At 37.1% G+C, this 24,603-nt stretch overlaps 1 protein-coding gene across 3 annotated transcripts in view; it reads left to right on the forward strand.

The window, feature by feature from the left end:
• Window positions 1-1,365: 1,365 nt before the first annotated feature.
• LOC144661741 (uncharacterized) overlaps window positions 1,366-24,603 on the forward strand; it is a 47,069-nt gene continuing 23,831 nt past the window's right edge. Inside the window, exons 1-7 of one of the 3 annotated variants that reach the window (XM_078522563.1) lie at window positions 1,366-1,741; window positions 15,081-15,348; window positions 21,133-21,202; window positions 22,219-22,255; window positions 23,021-23,123; window positions 23,393-23,588; window positions 24,355-24,490. In XM_078522563.1, the coding sequence (XP_078378689.1) occupies window positions 21,187-21,202; window positions 22,219-22,255; window positions 23,021-23,123; window positions 23,393-23,588; window positions 24,355-24,490 (488 nt within the window). In that variant the 5' untranslated portion in view covers window positions 1,366-1,741; window positions 15,081-15,348; window positions 21,133-21,186. Of the gene's footprint in view, window positions 1,742-10,092; window positions 10,167-13,509; window positions 15,349-21,132; window positions 21,203-22,218; window positions 22,256-23,020; window positions 23,124-23,392; window positions 23,589-24,354; window positions 24,491-24,603 lie in introns of those variants that run through there. The other 2 variants (XM_078522564.1, XM_078522562.1) reach the window with 2 other exon arrangements.

Below are 24,603 nucleotides of genomic sequence, written 5' to 3' on the forward strand. Positions count from 1 at the left end.
AGTCTGGTGAATTCAGTTTACGTTACAATAACCCTTTTTCGAAAATTGACAAAAAAAATCATCCTCCCTAAAATAATAACTTCTTTTATTTCAAGACTCGGAGCCAAGTAAGAATTTATGAAAATTGTATGTCCCAATTCGTTAACTGCAGGGAGTGAAAAGACCGGGGGGGACTACCATATGAAAGAGACGGGGATGCGCGTCGACTCACTTAGGGTTGTAAATTAATTTTGGTCTCTCTTAGGGACCGGTCATTATTTATCGCCTGGGGGGAGCGGAGGATTTTGGGGGGGGGGGATCACTTGATTTTAAGGAGAGCAGAAGGGGGGATCTTTCGTAACTGAGAGCCCAAAAATGGGGATCACTAACAATTTTGGAAGGATTCAGATTCAGGACCACTCAAATCTACTTGGATAATGCCAGTTTGAGAGCATACAAAATAAATGCACCCATTCCTAATAGGGTGTTTTGGGAAAAACGCCGTTTATTTTAAGCCGTCAACGTCTCTTTTAGGGTTGCTTGCGAAAAAAACATAGGAATATATCAGTTTCAAACTGTTTTTAAATGGTATCTTTGGGGGGTCAAAAAAGCGTGAGTAACGCCCAGATTGGTCTCCTTTAGCGGTTTTTTTTAGCCCCCCCGGGTGGGGGGGGGGTGGAAAGCGCTAGCCCTGGCATCAGCCGCCTCCAAATCGTGAATGTTGTTTGTGCTTTTAAAATTAATGATCTTACGCCATGAAATGAGCACGCGTTTCAGGCGTTATGATTGACTTCCCTTGACGGTTACGACACCTTAAACAATTATTTCTTTATTCACCGTTTCGCTCACTACATATGGTTTGGGAAAAAGTCACGTTGGAAGCTATTTTATCCGACTCTTACATAAATTCAGTAGCGTAAACGAGTCAAAAAATTTAAGTCAAAATTTATTTCCTTCGACTATTTGCGACGTATAAACTATTCTATTTTGCATTAAAATTGTTTTCATGTAAAAATACACACGTAATAATGACTTCCTCTCCATTAATGTTTGAAGCTGTTGCCAGCTTTTCTTTTTGCATGTAAAACCAATATTAATCGAGCAAGCTGTTTGATAACGCTTTTTCTGTCAGTTAACATCTTCATCTCCATAACGTACGTTTAAGTTGGTAAAAATCTTACGACATTATATAAATTTAAAGCTCGCTCAAGCACTACTTAACGAATATGAACGAATTCCTTATAAAAAGTTGACAAATTTGTATGGTTATCTAAACGTTTTCTTTTTTCTAAATAGATACAAGAATTTCCGTATGTTTTTAGCTATTTGTATGGGCACTTACTTTAAGCCATTTTCAGTTATTATTGGGGGATTGGCTTATTAGGAAGTTTATGCAACCGCTGAGGGCATCTTCCTTCCTACGCAAACCATACACAGACGAAAGCAGCAAGAACGTTGCCAAACAAAAAGGCTGAAACTGAGTATTTTATTGGCTCTGTTGTGTGAAAACATCATCCACAATGTGCAAAAAAAAGGCAGTTGTGGCGCTTTTGTGCTACAAAATATTTACAATACCCCGTAAAGAATATCTTGGTTTTTGAGGGTTGATCAGGCCAAAGATGTCTGCCTCGACGTCCAAACATGTGTTGAAGAGGAGAAGGATTCGCTTCCTTACGAACGCAGCCCCTTCAGCGCGATCGTCCCACGCCGCTCACAACAGATACTGCCACTGTTAGTTGCTCATCCACAAATAAAGAACAATGTTGAAGGCACAAATGTAATAACTGGTCACAAATGTAATAAAGGTCACAAGTGTAATAACAATTGGTCACAAATGTAATAAAGGTCACAAGTGTAATAACAATTGGTCACAAATGTAATCCGAAAGGTAATTTGAACTATTTAAGATGTCTCATTGTGTTTGTTATACGTTATACTGTCACAGGTTTTCTCCCCTACCTTCTTGCTGCATGCTAAATAAGGGTAAAAACAATAGAAGAAGCCTTGTCAGGGCGGCCAAAAGGAGGCCAAAAGGTGGCCGCTAAATAAAGGTTTTCTTTACTGTATTGTACTGAGAAAAATTTCCGGTTTTGATGCCTGGCCGTCTAATGGGTGGCCGCTTAATGACTGGCCGCTTAATGGGTGGCCGTTAAATAGGTGCTCGACTGTAATTGTTTATTCTTGAATCATTGAAGTGATTGTTCCCAGTGAGGATGACTTCTTGACTTAACCTACTTAACCCTTCATTTCCCAGGGCACAAACAGCAAGAATTTATTGATGTATGTGTTTACTTTTCAAGAACTACAAAATAAAACGTAGGACTACAACAGCCACGGGATCTATATTTTTTTAAAAAGCTGGCTTACGTGATTGATGACAGGTTTACTTTTGTGTTTCGATGTGATCAGAGCCAACTGCACGAATGTACTAACTTTTAGTACATTTTAACTTAAGTTAAGTTTATTTAAACTACCATTCCTTGTTTCAGTGCTTCTTTTTTTGCATCACGTACCAACGAAAATTTATATTGGAACTACTATAAAGTAAATCGATTCGTAAATGGAATTTCAACTCTTAGATTCGACCGAGATAGCAATAGCACGTAGACACAGTGTCTAGACACAGAATCCCCGCTGTCTTAGAAAGTTTGGACCAAGTTGCATTGTTCTGGAATTCCGTCCAAGATGAAGTCTGTATGTTTACTGGTTCTGGCTCTCTTTGTCTGCTTCATAGCCCTTTCCGTGGCCACAAATAGCAAAGGCAAAGGACGTGGAGTTCGAGATAAATCAGCCATTCCCGACGAGATTTATGATGCTCTGATAAGTATAATTGAAGGTGAACGTCTGCCATCAGTGAAGGAACGAACACGTGCACAGCGATCAGCAGCAGTACGATACTGGAGAGCGAATGGGGATTTAACAGTTAAGGAGGAAAGAGGCCGTAAATTTATTTACTCCAAAGCGAAAGAACGTCGAATACTAAGAGTTTCGGAAGTGTACAAGGTTGTTGTGATGAATACGAACGGCTGAAAGGAACGGGGGCTGCAAAGTTAGTGTCATCCCTTAAGCAGAACTTTGCTGGTCTCAGCAGGATCAAAGTGCAAAAAATTCTTAACACTGACAAACAGCATTACAAAAGGAATGCAAAGTTCTGTAATAAGGCAAGATTGAAGCCAATTCGGGCAAGAGACGTTCAAATGAGACACCAAATTGATTTAATGGGTATGGGACAAAAAGGTGCTATCAAATTTAATGGTGTGTCATATAGGTACGTTCTGTCGGTAATGGATGTTTTCAGTCGGTTTGTTTGGCTCCGTCCAGTTAGCGTAAAAAGCAGTAAAAACATTGCGGATGAATTGCGAATCTTATATTTGGAACATGATCCTCCTCGGGTAATTCAATGTGATCAAGGGGGTGAGTTTAAAGGAGCTGTCAAGGAGCTTTGCCGCCAGCTGGAAATTAAAATAATTTGTAGTCGTCCGTACCACCCGCAATCTCAAGGAAAAGTTGAACGGAGCCATAGAGCCTTACGATCCAAGATGGAGTACGACTTCATTCAAATGGGTGCGAAAGGAGTAAATTGGGCTGAGAGTCTGCCAAATTACCAGCGCATCTTAAATGAAGATCCAAAAGAAGTTCTGGCCTACAAAACACCCTTTGAAGTGTACTTTGCACGCCACTGTAATTCATATAACACAGCCATGACAGATGAAGAGGTGGTCGAAAATGCTGGTAAATGTAATCCATCAGAAGGAGACCGAAGACGGCGCTCTAAACATGCCTCAAACATCAGGAGGCAGGCTGCTAAAGCAAGTGAACGATGCAGTAAAAGAATGGTAAGAGGACATTTGCGAGCCCATCCACCCTCAAAATACAATGTTGGAGAAAAGGTTTATGTGCGCTTGCCAAGAAAAGGAGGCATCAAAAGTGCTCAAAAGAAGCGTTATGTTATTGAAGCCCTAATAATGAAAAGGAACAGTCGTCGACACGTATATAAAGTAGCCTACACTTCGCCTGTAACTGGTAAAAAGAAAGAAAAGTGGTTGCCCGTCGACGACATTACAAGCCTCACCCTCGGAGAAGAGAAAAGAAAACAAAGAGCGGCAAGGCAGTCAAAGAAACGACAGAAAGCCCATCGTAGTAGTTATTACATCCCAATGGAACCAGACGATTACAAGAAAATAATTGAGGATCAGGGCTTCGGCGTTGAATATAATCCACCTGGCGACGGTTCTTGTCAATTTGCCGCTTTAGCACATCAGCTATCAGCTTTAGGCATTTTCAGATCCGCTGAAACAATGCGTAGAGAAATAGTAGGTTATCTGGAGAAAAATGCAGTCGATAACGAGGGTTTTCCGAAATGTGCCACAGAGCTAGCAAACACAAAGGCATAAAGATCATCACTGAAACGGCTCTAGAGAGCAATAATTAAATCCTCCGTTAGCAGACTGAAGGCTAACATTTAGCAACCAGCGGGAGTCGTGTTTGGCCTGTCTCATTTTATATATCACTTGTGACCTTTTTTTTGACAGAGCCCCGTTCCGCTGTGTTGCACGAGATTATCTTGATCGCAAAAAAAATCTATGCTACAGTCAAACGCACTCTATGAAATATATACAAAATGAAGCCCTTCTTCATTATGTGGAACACTACCCTCGCACGGCTAAGAAAGAACCACTTTTTAGCATCAGAACTGACTTTTTACGGTCAAAAATGCGAAAAATAGCCTTCTAAACAAACACACTTAAGCACGGATCGAAACTACATTAACACAATTGGTCCACTTACGTGAGCCAATTAAAAAGCAGAATTTTCGATCCTGCAGACAAGTACAAAAACGGCAAATCGACTGATTTCAAATCATTCGATGAGACTTTAACATAGGAGCAACTGATGAGGTCCACTGAAGGACCGAAACTCGAGTCTTGCTTAAGATAAAACATTTGCCAGAAGAGATCGTTGCAGCATCCTAGAGACTTCAAATGCAGTGATCAAACTGCCATAGAATTTATTTGTTGGATGCAAGTAACGCAACAAAACAGATAGAAAATAATGGAGGTAGAGTTTTATAGCTCCCACAGCACAAATCACAACCACTCAAACTAAGGGGAGCTTAAAAACAAAGAAACCATCGCTCTCAATGCTTTGAGACTGCAGTAGCCTTCAAAAGACTCGGATCTTAGACCCTCACAACCGTCGTAACGAAACGTTATCCTACGAACTAACCGCCACTTCAGATATACGAGTTGACGGTTAAAAATCCACTGATCCGATACACAAGATAGACTACAACATTCCTTTAAAGGCTATTAAGAATCTTTCAACAAACATGAGCCAATAAACCTGACGAAATGTGCCACAGAGCTAGCAAACACAAAGGCATAAAGATCATCACTGAAACGGCTCTAGAGAGCAATAATTAAATCCTCCGTTAGCAGACTGAAGGCTAACATTTAGCAACCAGCGGGAGTCGTGTTTGGCCTGTCTCATTTTATATATCACTCGGTCTCCCCCCTTAAGCAATCACAATGAAACTTAGTGATTATATAGAACATCTACAGATCTGTCTTTTGTTATACGTCACGTGAGACGATGACGTCACACCACGTGACAAGTGACAATTACGTCATGATGTCCAAATGGTCGCCATCTTGAAATGTACCCAAGAACAATGAAACGGTCCAAAACAAATAGCTGCATTAAAGCTATTTTCAATAACAAAAGCACAAAAATTTCAAATGAGGAAAATACGTCCATTTCCGGACACGACAACCTGTCTTACCAAATTATTTCCAGATAAATTTTAGATAAACTCGCAAAGTTTGGCAGTGTTTTGTTGAATATTTAAACAGTTATAAACGCTCAAAGTCAGCGCGGGCATCCCCCCCCCCCCCCTCACCCGGTCTTCTGGATAGAGTTTATCTTCACCATATTGAAACATAAAAACTTGTTACAGAAAATATTTAAAATTATGCTTCAAGCTACTTCATACCATCATGGACCAATTAGCAAGTTTAAAACTATAATCTGCCTAATGTTCCATTCATTTATTTTCATAATAACAAAAGTTGAGGTTAAAAAGCGGAGAGAAAAACAATTTCTTCACATAAAAAGAGTTTTGCTGCGTAGCACTCAATAGTTACAATAAATGTTCAATAAGTGTTCTTGAGTGCATAGATAGTTGTTTTTAAAACAGACGTTTCCGGGAAACCCCTTCAACAGTGTAAATATGATGTAAATATATATGATCATATTTACACTGATGAAGGGTTTCCCCGAATCGAAACGTCTGGTGTTTTTTTTAAACAACTATCTATGCACTCCAAGAACAGTTATTGAACAAACAATTTCTTCAACTTGTTAAGTTGTTTTTTCATTTGTTTTTCATCTTCGTCAAGATTCTTAATACATTTGTGATTTATTACATTTGTGACCAATTGTTATTACACTTGTGACCTTTATTACATTTGTGACCAGTTATTACATTTGTGCCTTCAACAACAACTTGATTACATTTGCGTCAATTGGTTTTAGTACTTCATTTTGCGTAGCCTGTGAACAGGCTTCCGAGTGGGGTTTCCGCGGAAACCCCACTCGGGAACCTGTTCGCAGGCTACATTTTGCGGCGTAATAAGTCTTTTTGTTTTCATATACTTTTAAAAAACTCCAGCTGAATCCGTAAAAATACTCCGTATCTTTCAGAATCTCGAGCCTAGCTGTGGAGCTATCCAGAATCGTAAACAGCAATGTTGGCCAGAGTTTAATGTGTCAGTTCAAGAATATTTAAATATTTCCTTCGGCTTACAGACAAGTAGTTCAGACTTAAGAGGTTTACTTTCTTGGCCCAATTTTTTTAGTAAAAATCCTCTGCATGCGTCACGACACCCCGGCTGAAACGTTTCTGCTGATATAACTGCAGTGCCTGTGGAAAAAAAAAAAACAGAAAAACTTCGCATCAACAAGGGTCTGGGCCAGTTGATAGCCTGCGAGAGGCCAGATACCACCAATCATTTTGTCTTGTTTGTTTTTAGAGTTCCGTGTGCAAAATATTCGTCTCTGAGTGTAGAAGAAAGGTAACGCGGAAGTAACAAGAAAAAGCGGGAAGCGGGGGGGGGGGGGAGCACAGCAAACATTGACATTTATGTCATGAAATGGCATACGTCCTTAAAGAACAGGAAGAGGTTACTAATTTAAGCTTAATCCCTCTCAGGCCGTCAAAGAGCGTTTAATGCAAATAAGAATTAACAGCATTTTTTTAATAAAAAAAAGGTTTAAAACTATTTTAAAAAGATCTGCCGAAGGGTCTCACTGAAGCCACTAAATTTTCCGCAATTTTAGAAAATTTAAAGTGGCTCTAAATACCGCCTTTAAATCCTTCAAATCTCTCCTGGTGATTGTGAAATCTTTAGTTTTGATGAGCACGCTGACGAACGCTTTGTTGTAAAGTAGCAAAGTCGATTGAAATTTTTACTGAATTTGTTGTCTTTGAACCTCAAAACAAGCCAATTATTTGTGACTTAGTCTCGTTCGGAACTCGCATGTTTTTTTAGATCCTTTTATCCATGATTTACATTCAAATAAACGAGTCTCCGCTGAATATCATTTCACCCTAAATTCAATGAATATGCTGACAAAGGGTCAAATGCTTCGGAATTGTGTGTAAAATTGTAATTTCTATGTATTATTGTCACTGAAAAGCCCCGTAAGGGGAGTGTCAAATTAAAATATTGTATTGTATTGTATTGTGTTTTATAGATATCGATTATGTGTAACGCTAAAACTGTTGACGGAGCAAAAACCAAGGCCCGGGCTATTGATCATGAAAAGCTTCAAAGCAAACAATCACGAATAAAGGGATCGTGAGATTGTTGATCCAAGTCTAAAAGGAAAATGTCTCATCAGCATCTTTATCCCTGTTGATCAGAATGTACACATGAAATAAAATAAAGAATAATAAAGTCTGTATGGGTGAATGCGAAAAACAACCACAGCTGTGGGTGATCTCTAAAGTGTCGGATGAAGAGGAGTGTAACAAAGATCTGTATAGTCTGCGAAGACCTAGAAAAATAGAACGACCTGTAACCCTAGACGACATTCAAAATGGTAATTGGAACAACTTAAAATTTTCATATTCCCTTAAAACTAATCTCACTCGTAATCTTTCCGGAAGCCTTTCAGCTTTCAGTGACCTTGCTGACAAAGCATTACTTGATTAAAAAGTTATTTATATATCGTATGACCAGAATGTACTCATGGAATTAAAGCGTTCTAATCCAAAATGCATGCATATTGGTGACCAAAACAACAGGCCACAACACTATTGTGGATGATCTTTTCAATGTCGAATGAAGCAGAATTGTAACTAAGATCTGCATAGTCTCATAGGCAAAATTACCAAACACGCCGGTGGGTAGCTATTGCAAAAATATACATTTGGTGAACGGTTTAGGAACACCATGTCAAAAATTCCGCACCTTTTAGATTGAATTCTTTCTTCGGACTATATCATCTCAGGATAACGCTAACATTCTTCGGTCGTTGGAGAGGTAACTTACTTCATTATGGAACAATAAATCTTAATGACTGCTATCTGTTGATGCTTGATCATGAGAAGAATAAAGAGAAATGATTAAGTTTATAAGTTGCCAGCAATTCAAATGTAATTGAAATGTTTGAGTATTCTTTGAATAGTGTTGTTAAAAGCCCATTATTTCAGACCTAAATAAATTGCTGTCAAATCCGTGCAGTGCATGGCACTAAACTTATTCAAATGAGCAAATAGTCCCTTGAAACGAAAAGTAAACATCGTACAAGGAAGATTTAAAATTGCAGCATTAGCATATTCAGAGAACTTGTCTCGTCAGCAAAATCGAGTGTTTCCTGTTTAGGACGACTCGTGGGTAAAGATTTTAAAAGCGAAAAATTTATACGAAGGAAGGCAACGAGGCTTTGTGGCCTGCGAACTACTTTTTTGGCTGCGAACTACTTGGCTGATGGCAACAGCCAACATAAATGTATTAACGAATATTTTACTCATAATTATTCTACATTTATGTTACTTTCCTTTGTATTGAGTGACGTCTTGGAATTTTCTTTTGGTATTTCGTTTACCTTATTACATAAAATTTTCGCGACATTTATTTTCGGAAATTCGCGATTCTAAAAAAATCGGAAATTAAAGTGAGGAAAAATTTTTTGTGGGAATAAAAAATAAGGGAATTAGTTTTTTTTATTATTTTTTTTTTTTTTTTTTCCCTTTTTTTTTTTTTTTTTTTTTTATAAAATATTAAAATTTTTTAAAAAAAAGAAAAATAAAAATTATTAAAAAAAATAATTTTAATATTTAATTCCTAAAAAATATCCGAAAAATAATATAAATACATGTTTTTCCTAGCATCAAGTATCTTTGGTCATCAACTACTTTATGCGAAGATTCTGTATTGCGTTTGTCATCTTTGTGGAGAAAAACATATATTTATGTTTTTTTTTTAATTTTATTTCAATATTTTACTTGTATCACCTATTACCTTATACCCGTTCCTTCCTCTGCTAAATTATCATTCAAACAATCGAATTACAATGACTAGTGAAGGTGAAGCTTGATATAGGTGCTAGCCTAACCAAGCTAAAAATATTGTTTTCTAGGAATAAAAGATGCATTTTTACTAATCGATAGCTTAGAACATATAAAATTGCGTATATCAGCAATCAGCGGTTAAAATTATCAAAATACTAGGAATTACTAACACGAGTGGATATCAAACAAACAAACAACATAAATAGCTAGAAATTTCTAAATTTACTTTAAATCACGGGAATATCTATATTAAGAAAAATTAGCAAAATAATAATGATATAAGACGGCGAGTAGGACTGTACTCCTTTATAACCTAAAATGGCAATGCCCTGTTTTCTTCATTCGTATTTTTTGTAAAGGAATATTTTGAGGCGCGATATCTGTGCCTCAGGCAGATCTAGAAAGCAAACACTAATCTGTTGCTACAGTAACCAGTTTACAAGTATTGTAGTTGATATAAATTTATTGCTAATTATTGCTAAGTTACACCTTCCGCATGACACTGCCCTAAAACGAATTTCAAGTTAGTCCTAAAAACAGTCATGCCATTCAAACCGCAGACCGTGAGACAGTGCCAGCACTCGAGGTTAGCAGGACTCAACTGAAAAAGGTATGAAGTGCTTGTTAAAAGAATATTTTTTTAAAAACAATGTGGAAAAAGATCTTAGCGAAACGAGGAAGGAAAGATTCAAGATTGATGTCATTAAAGGTTAATATAAATTAAGACAGTAACCGCTGTACATTCAGGACAAGGTAAATTCCGACAAGCAAAATCATGATGACCCAGAAGAAAAGCGACAGTAAAAATAATAAAACCGCGACAAATGAAACTTTTTCTTCAACTTTGTTTTAGTTTTCGACCGCGGGCATAACGTATTGATGAAACAGTGACAAAGGACACTTTAAAAATCAGACAAGCGACATACTCAAACTGCTTCTCTTTGAGAAACAGCAAGTCGGATCAACATTGTGAGTAAAAACGTCGAACCAAAGTGTATACGATGGTGTAGTGGATATCACGCCTGACTAGTAACAGGGAGACGCGGGTTCGAATCCTGCTCGGGGCATGTAATTTTTCTTTCATTAAAGAGACGTGTGTCGAAAGCCTTCTGTAATTTATTTACATCTTTCTTTCCAAAGTGTATACGGTTATTTGACTTCTTCGTTGTCCGCAACAGAAGGCTGTAGTAAAAATACTTCACAAGAAACATCTGAGACCTTATAATTCCCATGACATTTCTTATACAGATATTTAAAACATGTCACACGATTTCATTTTAATAAAATAAAAATATGTTAAATTTACAGAAATATGAATACTGGTTATTTTCCGGTTTGACCTGGGACCCTGCCAACAAGAGAGAAAAACAAGGAAGCCATAACCCTCCACATTGTAATAGTTGCACATGTAAGCAGATTTCTGCATTGTCTGGCTTTGGTTATTTTCGTTCTCTAAGCGAAGAGGCGGTTCTTCGATCGTAAATTCATGAAGTGCTGACTGAATTGATTTCAGGTTCAACCCAACGTTGATTTAATAAAGTGTTTAACACATGTGTTAAAGACAGCTTATAATTTCTCACACAATTAATGGTGATATCGTGTGCCAACGCTCCAGTATCGCGGCTAACAAGGGGTCACCGATGACATATTTACTTATCGATTAAATAGGATTATAAGCTAAAAGGAATCGCTTCCTGTAACGATTTCTAGTTCCTTTTTGGAAAGACTCGAAGAGAGTGTCAACTATTACAAAGCAATCGATGGGTGACTTTATCAGGTAACTACAGAAAGATATTCCTTGTGGTTGGCAGAGACCACAAGAAACATTCCGATCATTTTATGTTGTTTGGCACGAGCAATCTACATGAACATCATGTATTGAACTAACGTCAAAGACAATGCCATGTTCATATAGACTTCAGTCGTGAATAAAGAGAATAACATAGCTTGATGTACACGCACAATGAAGTTCCCTTAACAAACATAAGAAATGTAAAGTCAAGGAACCCTTCAAATAGAATTATATACAATGAACTATCTCAGTGGACTGAAATCGAAAGAAATCATTTTACTTATTTCGACTATTTTATCAGATATATTTTATTTGATACTACCGTATCCAGTGTCGGGTTTAACATTTTTTTTTTTTTTTGCTATGTTCCAGTTCTACCCTCATTATGTTCCATTTTGCCTCATCCAAAGTAAAAACATTCTGGGAGAAATACAGTCGAAGATCGATAGGCGCCAATCATTTAACCTGCAGTGAAATCGTGTATCTTATAAAATGTTGTTGCGAAGCTAAATATATATATTTTTTTAGTGTTGAGTAAGTTTAGTTCATGATCATCAGTTGTTTATCATTTTGTAGCTACCATGCGAGGCTTGTGATTTAAGGGCCCGAACGCTTGCCAAAAGAGTTTGTAACTTCAAAATCCTGTTTTGGGTATCTACTGTGCTCTATTAAAACGTCAGTGTCTATTAGTTGTTTCCAGAACTTCGTTGCTTGCTTTTGAAAGTCGGAGTGCGAAAGTGTTTTGGTTTGTGTTCTAAAATAGCGTCTAATCCTTTATCATCAAACGGTTCGTGACCCAAACATGTCTACTGACGAGGTATTTAACAACGTGCTCTTCCGAATTTAGATTAAAAAAAGCATATAAACATTTTAATGTTCATATGCTTTTTAATTTGGGCATTTAAAAAAAAGCCCAAATTACAAAAGCCTCGACGAAGAGTACAAGTCGAACTCCTTGAATTCCCTCGCAGTTATTACTACATTCATCATTACGCTACTAGCGGATATAATGATAACATAAGCCTTTGGCTTAAACACTACTTCCGTTTTTACCGACGCACCGTGCTTGCACAAAACAAAAGTGTTTTACTAAACAACCAGCGATTGAAAAATCATATTCACTTCCTCTGGTGCTGAAACGGAAGTTATTACGAAACAACAGTCATTTGCTTGTGTCCGGCCTAAAACTGCACAAAACTAGTTTTCTGTAATTGAAAACTGAAAACCTTTTTAGATTAGACAACTGAATTTAACAAACCTGACTCTTTCTTTGAGCAGTTCTATTTTACAACCGGAATACGATGTACAAAGCTGAAAGACTGAACTTTAATTGTTCATATCGAGCGAGACAATCTATTTGACAGCAAAAGACAGCTGTACAAATTGAGCAAACTTCTTCGACACACAAGTCGACGTTTGCCGAAAATGAAGTTTTGATTCATAATACAAGGAAAAATGTTTCACCGTTTTAACATATTCTGAGCCTGTTTTTAGCACAATTTCTGGTATAAAGGTATTGTTTGGCTTGATATAACCAAGCTACCGATATCGAGGGTAAATGAGGTAACAAACTTGAGGCCACAAGAAACAGAACATTGCGATCATATTTTGTTGTCTGGTACATTGCATCAGGCCATCTTTAAAACAGGGAATCGGGAATCGGGGATCGGGGAATGGGGAATGGGGAATGGGCCGGGGAATCTCTAAAATCGGGAAATCTTTAAAATGGGGAATTTTAAAAGCGAGAATCTTTAAAGATTTTTAAAGATTTCCGCTTTTAAAGATTTCCCATTGTAAAGATTCCCAGTTTTAAAGATTCCCGCTTTTAAAGATTCCTCGTTTTAAAGATTCCGGCTTTTAAATATTCCCTATTTTAAAAATCAGCCCATTCCTCATTCCCCGTTCCCTGTTTTAAAGATATCCCATTGCATCATGCAGGCGAAAGAAAACATTCAATTTTGGCGAACATGCCGCCAATCCTTTATAGACGCTTATCAAAGCGTTTAATTCGTACTACATAAACTGCTATCTTTAAACGTAAAAACAAGCATGAATAAAAATAAAAGTTCCGAAGCAACAGCCTGCTGAAATTACCCTACCAGAAACATCTGATAAATCTGAGAGCCTTAATATGCACGTTTTATCGCCGGATATTCAAGCCTTGTCTTCAGGATTGTACAGAAACAGGAAAAAATAATTTATTTCACCAGATAAGATTTACAAGCGTATCATAACATTAAAGAAACCGCAACAGAATTATTACAGTGACAGAAATGCAATAATATTATAACAGGGAAGCAATTAATTATACTGGAGTTTTTGTATTGCCAAGTTTGCAGAAGTCAGCAATTTTTTTTTGCTTCGTCTTTTGTCTAGCCTGCGAGCAAGCCCGTAAGAAAGCTTGCCGTTATATCCCACCACAAAGAAAAAAGAGAGCATTTCTAAATGTGGATATCGATAATTTAAACATAGAGCTTAGAGAAATCTCTTATCGCTGTTCTACCAAGTTTACCAGAGCACAAGTAGATGGCAAAGGACAAGAACAATCGAAATGTTGATTTCTCATTTTATCAGCTATATTGCCAATAAAAGTATTCCTGCTTTGTGTTCCTTCTCCCTAACCCCCAGTATTTCGCCAGTTCTTCCTATTCCATAATCCAAAGTCAACACAACATTGCAAACACGTTGTCGATGATCGATAGACCTGCTACTTATGATTAATAAAAGACCCAATTCACGTCCTGTGCTGAAACGGAACTTATCTCGAAACAATGCTGGATGCCTTCCTTATTTTCTTTCAAGAGAAAGACGTCACTTGTGTGAATAAAGACGTCACTAATTAGAGAATCAAACCCGTTTATTTTCCAAGAGCCTTAACAATGTTCTTCAACCTGACCAGCGCTGTGAGCCCCATTTTGCAAGAGGAATACATCCACCCCGGCCCCCCCCCCCCCCCCCCCTTTCACTTCCGTACAAACGTTTCTGTACGGGGGTACAAAACATTTAGATCAGTCATCTGAACAGGACAAGACTCGGGTGGTATTTCTTTGAGAATAAAAAAGATGTTTTGAAGTCTCAGCTATATTTTGTAGCCCTGTTTTACTTCATTACAAGTACTGAAGTAGTGACTATGAGTTAATAGGCTCAGCTGCCTGTGACAGCCAATTAGAGTAAAAAGGGTTTTTAAGCCTCCTTTGCACGTTTGTCATTTTTTACAACAAGGTCCTTTCATTTAGTTGGTAGAATCGTGTGTAATTTCACTCGCTATGAAGAAGGAAGCTATTGTTGTTATTTATATTTCACCAGTGGATGATCAACATTTTTGGCTCATTTTCACAGTTGATGATGTTAAACTTTTCATCCTGTTCCTATTATCCCTAACTGTGATTCTTCAATAACTTGTCTTTGTCCAATAATAAGGAAGGTCATTGTAATGAAAGACTCTTTGAAAACGATTCTTGACTAACAGTTAAAATCCCCTTACTCGAATTCTAGAAAATGTATGATAAGGGACAAAGAGAACTTTTACCCTGACTCTTGAACATATTCATTTCTTTAACTATGTGGTTAATTCACACTTGAACTTTTAAGTTAAACAATCTGGGGTTTTTCAAAATGAACATTGTACGGTGCCAACAAGGTCTAGCTTGTCTTTAACTCAACAAACACAATAAAATAAGTATTGCATTTAATATATACTATTTAAACATATTCACTTAATTCAACTCGTAGGAGAGATTTGCTTTTAGTAGACAATGTTCCAGACATAGGTGTCCATATTCAAGCTGTTTCGGCTATCATTGATGTAGCGGCTAGCAGCTTGTTTCAGTTCATCTTCCGCATACCAAGCTGAAACGAGTTTGGCCACATCGTCACATGACCAGTTTCTTCATGCATATAAAACAGAAAGCAATCAAAGCTTGGATGACTTTGACAGTGGAGCAATTGAGCAGTTTAACCCGCCCTCAGGAGCGAAGTCTCGAAGCTTTCGTTGAAAAAGGTAAGAGCTAACTGCAATGTGTTGATCAGTGGTTCAGATTGTCGTCTTTAAATAAAAGAAGTAGTAAATTTACATTTTATTTATCAGAAACCTTAAAAGAAAGCTCGTAGTTCGAGCTATTTGTTCGTTTTTTCCAACACTCAAAGGAAAATGCCTCATCAGCGACATCTGAGAACGTTAAGCGCTTCGAAAAGTAAAATACGCTTACACTTCCTATATCTTGGCATTTTAGATTTAAAAAGTTAGCGTAAAAAGATTTTACCAATTCGCCTCAGGAAGGCAAGTGGTTGAAGTTGAGTAATTTTAACAGTTAAGCGATAAAAAAAAATATCGAGGAAGTGTTAAACCAACCTATTTTTTAGTAATATTCTTTCACCGTGCAGAGCCGTGAGTAAACTTAGACAAGTTCTCGAGCAAATATGAAATATCGGTTTGATAACTTTTTTATATACACCCAACCTACGCCTAACATCAAAAATAATTATATAAAGAAATAACGCAGATCTTTCAATGGTGCCGTGTTAGTAGGTTTGAGTGCTGAGGAGAGGTCAAATAGATATTTAGCTTAGCTTAGCCTAGTTCCTTCCACCCAGGTTGGGAATGAGGCCAGAAAAAAGGAAAGAAAGACTGCTACTTTGAAAAATAGTCTAATAAACAAAAAAATCTTTCCTTATGCTAGTTTGTCAATTGCTTTAAAAGAAGTCTCGCCAGCGCGGCTTTTTCTGAAAGGCCAGATAAGTGGCGGCTAGTTTCTCCAGTCAGGCTAGCGGTGAGAAATTGGCGCGGTTATTTATCTTGTTAAATGCCGATACTGACTTCTAACTGATAAAGATAAAGCTATCCTGTTTGTCGCAGCATTGGCCAAAAATGTAATTTGGATCCATCTTAACGTGAGGAGAATCGTAGCTAAGTTTCACGTACAGATTCCAGTGTCGTTTTCCTATAATTTTAAGAGTGTAAATATTAAAAAGATGACTAATAAGGCAGTAAGGAAGTAATTTAGGAAACAGTCAAGCCGAGAAAATGAGACCAGAAGAAATATTGTGATCATTTTTTGTTGTCTGATAGTTGCTTCAGGCAAGAAGTGAACCGTCCTATTCTTTTAATGTGGACAGTGTTAAACTAGAAGTTCTCTTTACAAGCACACGCATCAACAAGAATAAAGATACTAAATTCTCAAAACTATTGTTAAGCAATGTATAGAGAGTAGAAAAGAGAGTTTATGTTTTGAACTTGATAGTAAAAGTTATTGAACGTGGCGGAACAAGGCTCTTAAAAGTGCGCATGAATCATGTCAGTTGAATTTCTTATGATAGAGCTGGGAAAGCGAAAGGGGCCATAACATTGCCTTTTTCGGTCATAGTTTTTCTTGTCGTTCGTTTGGGTTCATTTGATATTACTTTTTGTGGTTAACAGAGGCCATCGGCGCCCGGCCAACATTGTATAATGTACTGAAAAAATAAAAACGAAGTGGGAGATGTTCCTGTTTAATAGCTGACTGATTTATGCATTTCGCATTCGGCTTTCTACTGCACAGGCAGTTTTTCATTCGTTAAAAGATACGCAGTAAGCAAACATCTCAAATATTTTCTTCCACCCCAAAGCAGTCAAGATGGTTAAGCGACGCGATCTTTGTTATCGAGGACAAGTTGATGCAGTTGAGGCAGAGTGGAGATGGAATTAATATTTAATTTAGATGGGCCACTTACTTTATTTATTTTACTAAGAAAACAAAAGCTTTTACCGATTTTCAAAAAGTCCTTTAAGATTGCAGTTGAAAAAGTACGGCGTTGTAACGGGGTTAGAAGGTCGAATACCTTGTCGAAAATTGCCTTCCTGAAGTGCTGAAACGGAAACTACAGTCTGTGAGACGTTTGTTAAGCACTTATTCTCTATTCAGCGGTCGATCCTAAAGGGTTCATCAAGTTACTGTGAATAGTCGTGAACATTATCTTAGCAGTTATCTCTACAGAAATCTCTACAGGAAAAAGCCAAATTATCGAGCATGTGAGCTTTCTCCTTCATCAAAAATACTTTGGCAAGTCAATGAATTAAGGTCGGTTTCTTGTTAAGTTGGAATAAGTAATGTATAGCGCCAAATGTTTCGGCGGTATCCGAAAATCTGGGTTGATGAATTTTCCTTTTCAATGTCGTTGATTTCGGAAAGCACTACAGTACAGTGTCTACAGCAGGTATTAGTAATTTTTCTTTCCTGACGAAGGAATACTTTTAAAGACGAGTCTTCCAGTTTTAATTTTTATCATTTCTCGGCTGGTCATGTGCATTTTCGATTCATGACTTTAGTGATTTATACAGAAAAGCTGATGAGATGGAAGACTTGGTGGTCTTAGGAAAAAACGACGTACCTTAGATCAGTCAGATAACCATGAGAAACGCAAGAATATAAAAATTTAAATGTTACGACTCCGCCTTTCATTTGCCAAGAATCAATAAGGCTTATAAGGTTTTATTTTAAGTCAATTCAACAGACCTATGGGATGACACACAGAATATTTTATTATCTGCAAATTTTAATTTTTACAAATAAGCACTTGTCAAGAAGCTGGAAATTTTTCTTTGCGTAATAAAGATAATTACAAAAAAGCTAAATTTGCAAAATTTGTTATTGACTGTATCCCTAGGCACGATTAAAAAGTTACATAAAAAATGCCGTGCTTTATAAATTGTCATGATTTGCGCAGCGAACCGATTAACGGTACAATATAGAAACACTGACAATGACAAAACATCAAAACCTGACTGATGATCAGTAAAGACGTCCGTCATATTGCAGTGGGAAAATTATATCGAAAACTAAAAATAATATCTTCCCTTTATCAGTTTGAACGTCATTCTGTATACATGTTCATAACAAAATGTATATGCATGAAACCAGTATCATTTGAACTAAGTCATGAAAGTGTAATGCTAATAAGCGCATTTTGCAGATTTGTAGAAGAGCGTATTTTCCTTTAGGTTCCTATTAGTCTTCTTTTTCACTTTTTTACGTGACTCACCCAGACAAGTGAATTAAAAAAAAAGCATGGAGGGTACTGGTATTGAACATTTCTCGAATTTAAGAGCCCAGCTAGACAAAGTGCTACTTAAAGCCCGATCTTAAAGATCAATACTGAACTCTCCATTCTTAGTTAAACGGTCAATACTGAAAATTCTATTTGCTTCGGTATTTATTTGCCTGGAAAGAATTCAAGTACTTCATGAACGCTTTTGCAGTTTTCAGCCGACTTCGGTTGCAGTGTGAACCTCTCTAACTAACTGCAGTACACAGGTAGCGCACCTTGACAACGGTTCAGGGGTTAAAGTAAGAAGAGAACCGAGGTAGGTCAGGCAAGAGCTGTTTGTTGAAAACGTTTACTCTGTTAACTGGTTGGAAACTGAATACCACAAGAAATATCAAAGTCTCACCATTTTATGTTTTGTTAAATACATGTCTGTAGAGGCATGCACAATTATCAAGTTAATTGCCATGCCCTTACAAACCAGCCATGTGTTTTCAGTTCTGAGTGAGTGAATTCCGAGAAATGATAGTTCTGCAGTTCTGTGGTGGTACATACAGTAGTTGAGTAAGAATCTTTTAACTTTCAAACACGGCATTGCCTTTACTGAAACGAGTTATGCCAGTTGGAATTACACAGAAATACAACTTTTTTGACTTTAGTAGTAGAAGTCTTTATTAACAATAAATGATATAAAATCAATATCGGCAACAAAAGTGCAAGGATTACAAAAGTATAAAAGAATAAATCAAGAATGTGCATGCTAATCAATTAAATCCAAATATGCACTTATTATATTTTGTGAAAGTTCTTTTTAAAGCGTTTAGTTCTAACGTGAAAAGGGATGTAATTGAGGAAGAAGTTCGAAGACACAGTGATTTGGATCTTTAACGTTTTGGCTGCATCCTTTCAGTGAAACAATGGCGGAACCCTTTAGCCTGGTTTTCACTAGCGACGCAAGCACGAGAAAGGGAAATCAAAATTTTGACCCTTGCGCTTGTGCTTGCAAGCACAAGCATCAAAATGCAATGCGCTTGTGCTTTTGCGTCGGAGCCGTTTATACGGTGACATAAGGGCTGTTATGCTTGCTTGTGCTTGCGCTTGTGCTTGCGTCGCTAGTGAAAACCAGGCTTATCTGTTTAAGCGGGAGTGGACGAGTAAAGGTGGAATATTTTCACTGCTCGTTAAAACTGCAGGAGAGGGAAGGGGAAAACAGCAAGCTCCCCCTCGGGTACCCCCCCCTTATTTTCGTCACTGTGACAATACATTTGCATAACAGGTAGGGGTTACGGCTACGACTACAGGTAGGCTACGTAACAGAATATAGGGCAGTAGGTTTGGACGAGAAGACGGCAAACTGAAAATGTTAAATAGAAAACCCAGTGCTTCAGAGCGAAAAAAACAAAGCCCGACTTGATTACTGGGTGAAGATCTTGCTGCAAACAGAGTTTTGGAAAATTTTGTCCACAATTGTAGTACAAGGCCATTTGTGTTGACGTCATCACTAAACGTGTATGTCAATACATATAGTACGTAAGAAACATAGCACTTGGGGCTGTTAAATAAATATTGGGTTTTCCTTTGTAAGTATGGAAACCCTTGTGTCCTTTTCTCGAAAAAATATTAAAAGACATAAAAGTTTCCCTATGGTCCGAATAATCTCATCTATTCTGGAGATAATATATGAAAGATTTTGTAACAGGGTCCACATACAGTATTGACGTTAAAGGAGAAATATAACTTAGCGTGGTCCCGTGATCTTATCTCATGCTTCAGTAAACCACTGTCACGCAAAGCATGCTCAGGAATTAGAAATTTTTGTTTATTTGCTGTGTCAATTTTAATCCAAGAGAAGGAAATCAGGACAGAAATTTTAGGAGGCAATTAAAGCGAAATGTAATCAACAAAGGGCAGGGTAGCATGTTTAATTTTGCCTCGGTTTACAGTTGTTTTCTTATCCAAACAACGGGAAGTCATTTGAAGCTAGCTCTTCAGAATTTAAGAGCAAGCGGTTTTATCTTAAGTACAAACTTGTTGAGTTGAGGTCCTTAACTGCTACTAAAACAATATCTTAATTAGGGTATCTGTTAGTTTATGACAAATTTTGTTTTTTCCGGTTCTATACTGAATTAAGAATCGATTTATAAAACTGACGTTGCAGTAAAGATGTAGTTTTGTGTTCTTGTTTTCAAGAAAGGAAATGTCTTTATAAACTCGATCTTAAACTTTGGAATATGGCCGATATCAAGCACTTGGGTATTAAAAGCATGCGGTTTGCTTATGCTAAATTAAAATGAAAGCAACTATTTTAAGTGCACGTATTTAAGTGTTATGACTATTTTAACTGGGTAAGATAATACTTTAGTTTGCGAGCCATACAGTTTCATCTGGTATAAAAAGAACTTGTTGTTCCCGAAATAAACGTCTACATGTAGTTATTATTTTCAGTACATATTTTTCAATCTTTCTAATTAGAAGTGCAGCTTTTTTAGGAATAAATTAACAAGAAATTAGGTGGGGCGAGAAAGAAGATGAAATGATTATAATAATGATTTTTTTTTTTTATCGGTGTGTGATTTACCTCAAATTTTCTTACAAAGTAAGATAAACTGGAAATATAATGAATAGTAAACGGATCTCTCTGGTGAATTTCTTCTGTATGTATAAGATTTTTGAGCTCGAACCTTCTCTCGTATGTCAGTATGGCATGCCTCAACTAAGATAAATGATAAAATAAATGAATAAAACTGTTTCTTTTTCTACACAGATCTAGAGAGCATTTTATTTTGTGACGACAGCAAAGCTCTTATCCTTTATCACCATGTCAGTGGAAAGCGGTATGTATGATTTACAGTTCATTGCACATTTACATCCATTTACAGACACTCATCCTTTCTATTTTTCAGAGTATGTTTAAAGAGTGGCCTGAAGGGTTAAAATAGTAACTGGGATTTGGGAAAATCTTCACTGGGAAAATGGGATTTGAGTCACTGGGAATAGAAATCACAAACAAAAACGATGGAACTAGAACTGGGATTTGGGAATATTTGGAAAAACAAAAGGCTGGGAAATGGGATTCCCCTCCTTCCCACCCCCCCCCCCCCCCCCAACCCCCTTCAGTAACTTGTGTATAAGTTTTATGCAAGAGAGCATGTTTTCACATCGTTAGAGCCTCAAGCTGCGTGGCTAGTATCCACACATGTCACTCAGGTGAAAAAAAAAAGAAACATTTCGCGCGAGGCTCTTTCATACTTACTAAGGCTCTTAGCTCCTCCTGGAGAATAGGCCTAGGCATCAACGACAATGACTCCAACGTTCAGAGCCGTACCCAGACCTTTGCCATAGACAACAACAACAACAACAAGCTTTATTTGCATGACTGTAAATTTGTTACAATATTGCAAAAGCGTAAACTTATTTAGTAATAATAATAATAAAAAATAATAAAATAATAATATATAGTAAAAAACAAAAATGATTCATATAAAATTAATTACATTGATAGACGATGCAAGATTTTGCTAGGGGGGTTCTGGGCGCATGCTTTCCAGAAAACTTTAAAATCTAGAAGTTCTGAAGCTCTTTCAGAGACAGCATTAATGACGTATTTCTTGGCAAAAGCTCAATCGTGTTCAGCTGGGGATTATTTCCTCAACAAAACATATTATATTTATAATTTTGGACAAAAATCAAGACGAGGCACTTGCATCATCTTGCCTCTTGCTAGTTACGGCCCTGACGTTGTCTGCCTTGTATCAGTTTGAGGCTTTCTCGTGTTTCATAATACCGAGACCCTGAACAATCAAGCTTGTCTATCCATTAACCTTGGAAATTGTTTTTATTTTTCGCACAGGATATATCGATCTCTCAGACATGTCAGGAAGTGAAGGGTATGTAGGTTTCGTTTCTTAATTATATCATTTTGCCTTACTGTGCTTGCTTGTTAGCTAATCAAAATTTGCATTTTCACGAAAACTTAGACATTGAAGTGTACGGTTGTTTCTCGAAGTGAGATTCTGAGTATATTTGAGTTATTAATATTGACCATGCGTGTTTTGAAGATGACTGAATATCGGCCAATTGCAGGCAATGTTCATGTCCACTCGCGGAGCTCATTCGTAGCCATATAATATAACTGTTATTAAGCTATAAATAGTTCTTCGCAAATCCAGCATAACTCATATCTAGAAGTGGATGCTTTTATCGATTTCTCGAAGGCACTTTGAACCCTCACGTGGTTTTCATGCTGTATTACATGAACAACTTTTATGTTTTGTTATGTCTATGTCTATGTCTATGTCTATGTCTATGTCTATGTCTATGTCTATGTCCATGTCTATGTCTATGTCTATGTCTATGTCTATGTCTATGTCTATGTCTATGTCCATGTCTATGTCTATGTCTATGTCTATGTCTATGTCTATGTCTATGTCTATGTCTATGTCTATGTCTATGTCAATGTCTATGCATATGTCTTTGTTGCTGTCTATGTCTATTTTTAACACTTCCTTCAGCGGTTGGGTTGTACTTCAAGAATAAATGCATTCATTCGGTTGCCATTGACTTTGATAATTGACTCGACGGGGCTTCACACTTTGCCAGTCAGTCTAATTGTTAGTTATATTTACAAAATCACATTTAACCTGGCATTGCAGAAGGCGGTCAGCAGGGGAAACGTCATCCACAAGTTCAGTGTTTCTTCCATTTGATGAGCTGATGGACAAAGTCAGGACGTTTGTCCGAGAAAGGGGGATTATGGTAAGATTATCGTTTAACTAAACAATTTTCTTTCTAAGTGATAGGTATTTTGGATCAGTTTAATAGTCCTAGCTGCAGAACATGTTTTTCTAAGTGCGCGGTTTATTCGAAATTTTTGATTATCAAGTACCATTAAAGTTGGTTCAGGGTAGAGACAGGGAATTTATATCGAAGGCAACGTAGTCAAAAGTTTCATAGCCTATAGTAGCCGATTGCAACCAAAAACTTTGTATTAACAGAATTATGTTTTTGTTTTTTTTTAATTTAAGCTAGAGGACTGTTTCCATAATTATGATCCACTGAGGAAAGGATTTGTCAGTGCTTGTGACTTTAACGAAGCCTTTAAGAAGATATTTGAAGATCTTCTAACGGATGAAGAAGTAGAAGAAATTCAGAAGCGATACTGCGTGCATGACAGCCCTGATTGTTACAACTGGCCACAGTTTCTACATGATGTTGAAACCGGTAAGAATATTTGACTTTTTTCTCTTTAAATGACCCACAACTTGGAACAAAGATTAAATCAGATTGTCTGTTTCTTCTATGGCGATAGAAAAAAGCGATGCGAAGAAAGAAATGTTGAAGCAATTCAAGAAGAGCGAAAATCATTCCTTTTGTGTTTTAACTGTCGATTTATAATTAGAAAAAGGAAGAAGCATGCCTGAAGTTAAACCTCAGAAAAGCTGCCTAGTACTACATATTTTCTATCCCGTACCCCAGGAGGGAGCCTGTTGGAAGGCCATTTACAGACCGGTCCATGTGCGAGATTTGTAAGATAAGCATCTTAGTTTTATTTACAATATGCTAAACACATAGTGAAATAGACAATGGATAAAAATGGGAAAATCGACAAGATGGTAATTCTCAGAATTGACATTTGAGGAAATACCTAGCAATTATAATAAGAAGTAGGCTTTCAAGTTTGCAATTGATATTGTAGCTATATTGTCACTGGCCAGTGTTATGGAATAATTTATTTCTCGATCTATGTCTGGTTTTCTGGCCAGCAGTTTATTTAGCGTTTGATTATAAAAATAGAAGAAATAAAAACAAGATAGAAAGAAACAATATTATATCCTAGGTGTAAACATTAGCAGAAAATAATACTCCAATAACCCAGGCATAATTACTCCATAACGCATGCTGGGGAGTAGCATCACTTGCGGTAGTTTTTCACTTAGACATCGGCGTTTCAGCTAAGATATCTCAAACACTTCTTTTGTTTCAACAGCAGAAACCTCTTTGGGTGAGAACAGCACTTTACAGCTACAAAAGAAGGCAGTACTAAAGAGAGTTGCTCAGCTGTTGAAGGGCAAAATAGATATCTCGAATCTTATGGCCGAAGCTTCTAACCAGGATTTGAATAGGTACTTGTTGTATACATATTGTTCTTTTGATGGCAGTATCGTATAAGACAACAGCGAGAGAGAAGGACCAAGGGAATGGACCGTTATTTATTGAAGCGGTAGGGGGTGAATGT

Source organism: Oculina patagonica, chromosome 7 (genome assembly GCF_052425735.1).
Source record: "Oculina patagonica isolate OP01 chromosome 7, crgOcupat, whole genome shotgun sequence".
NCBI lineage: Eukaryota > Metazoa > Cnidaria > Anthozoa > Scleractinia > Oculinidae > Oculina > Oculina patagonica.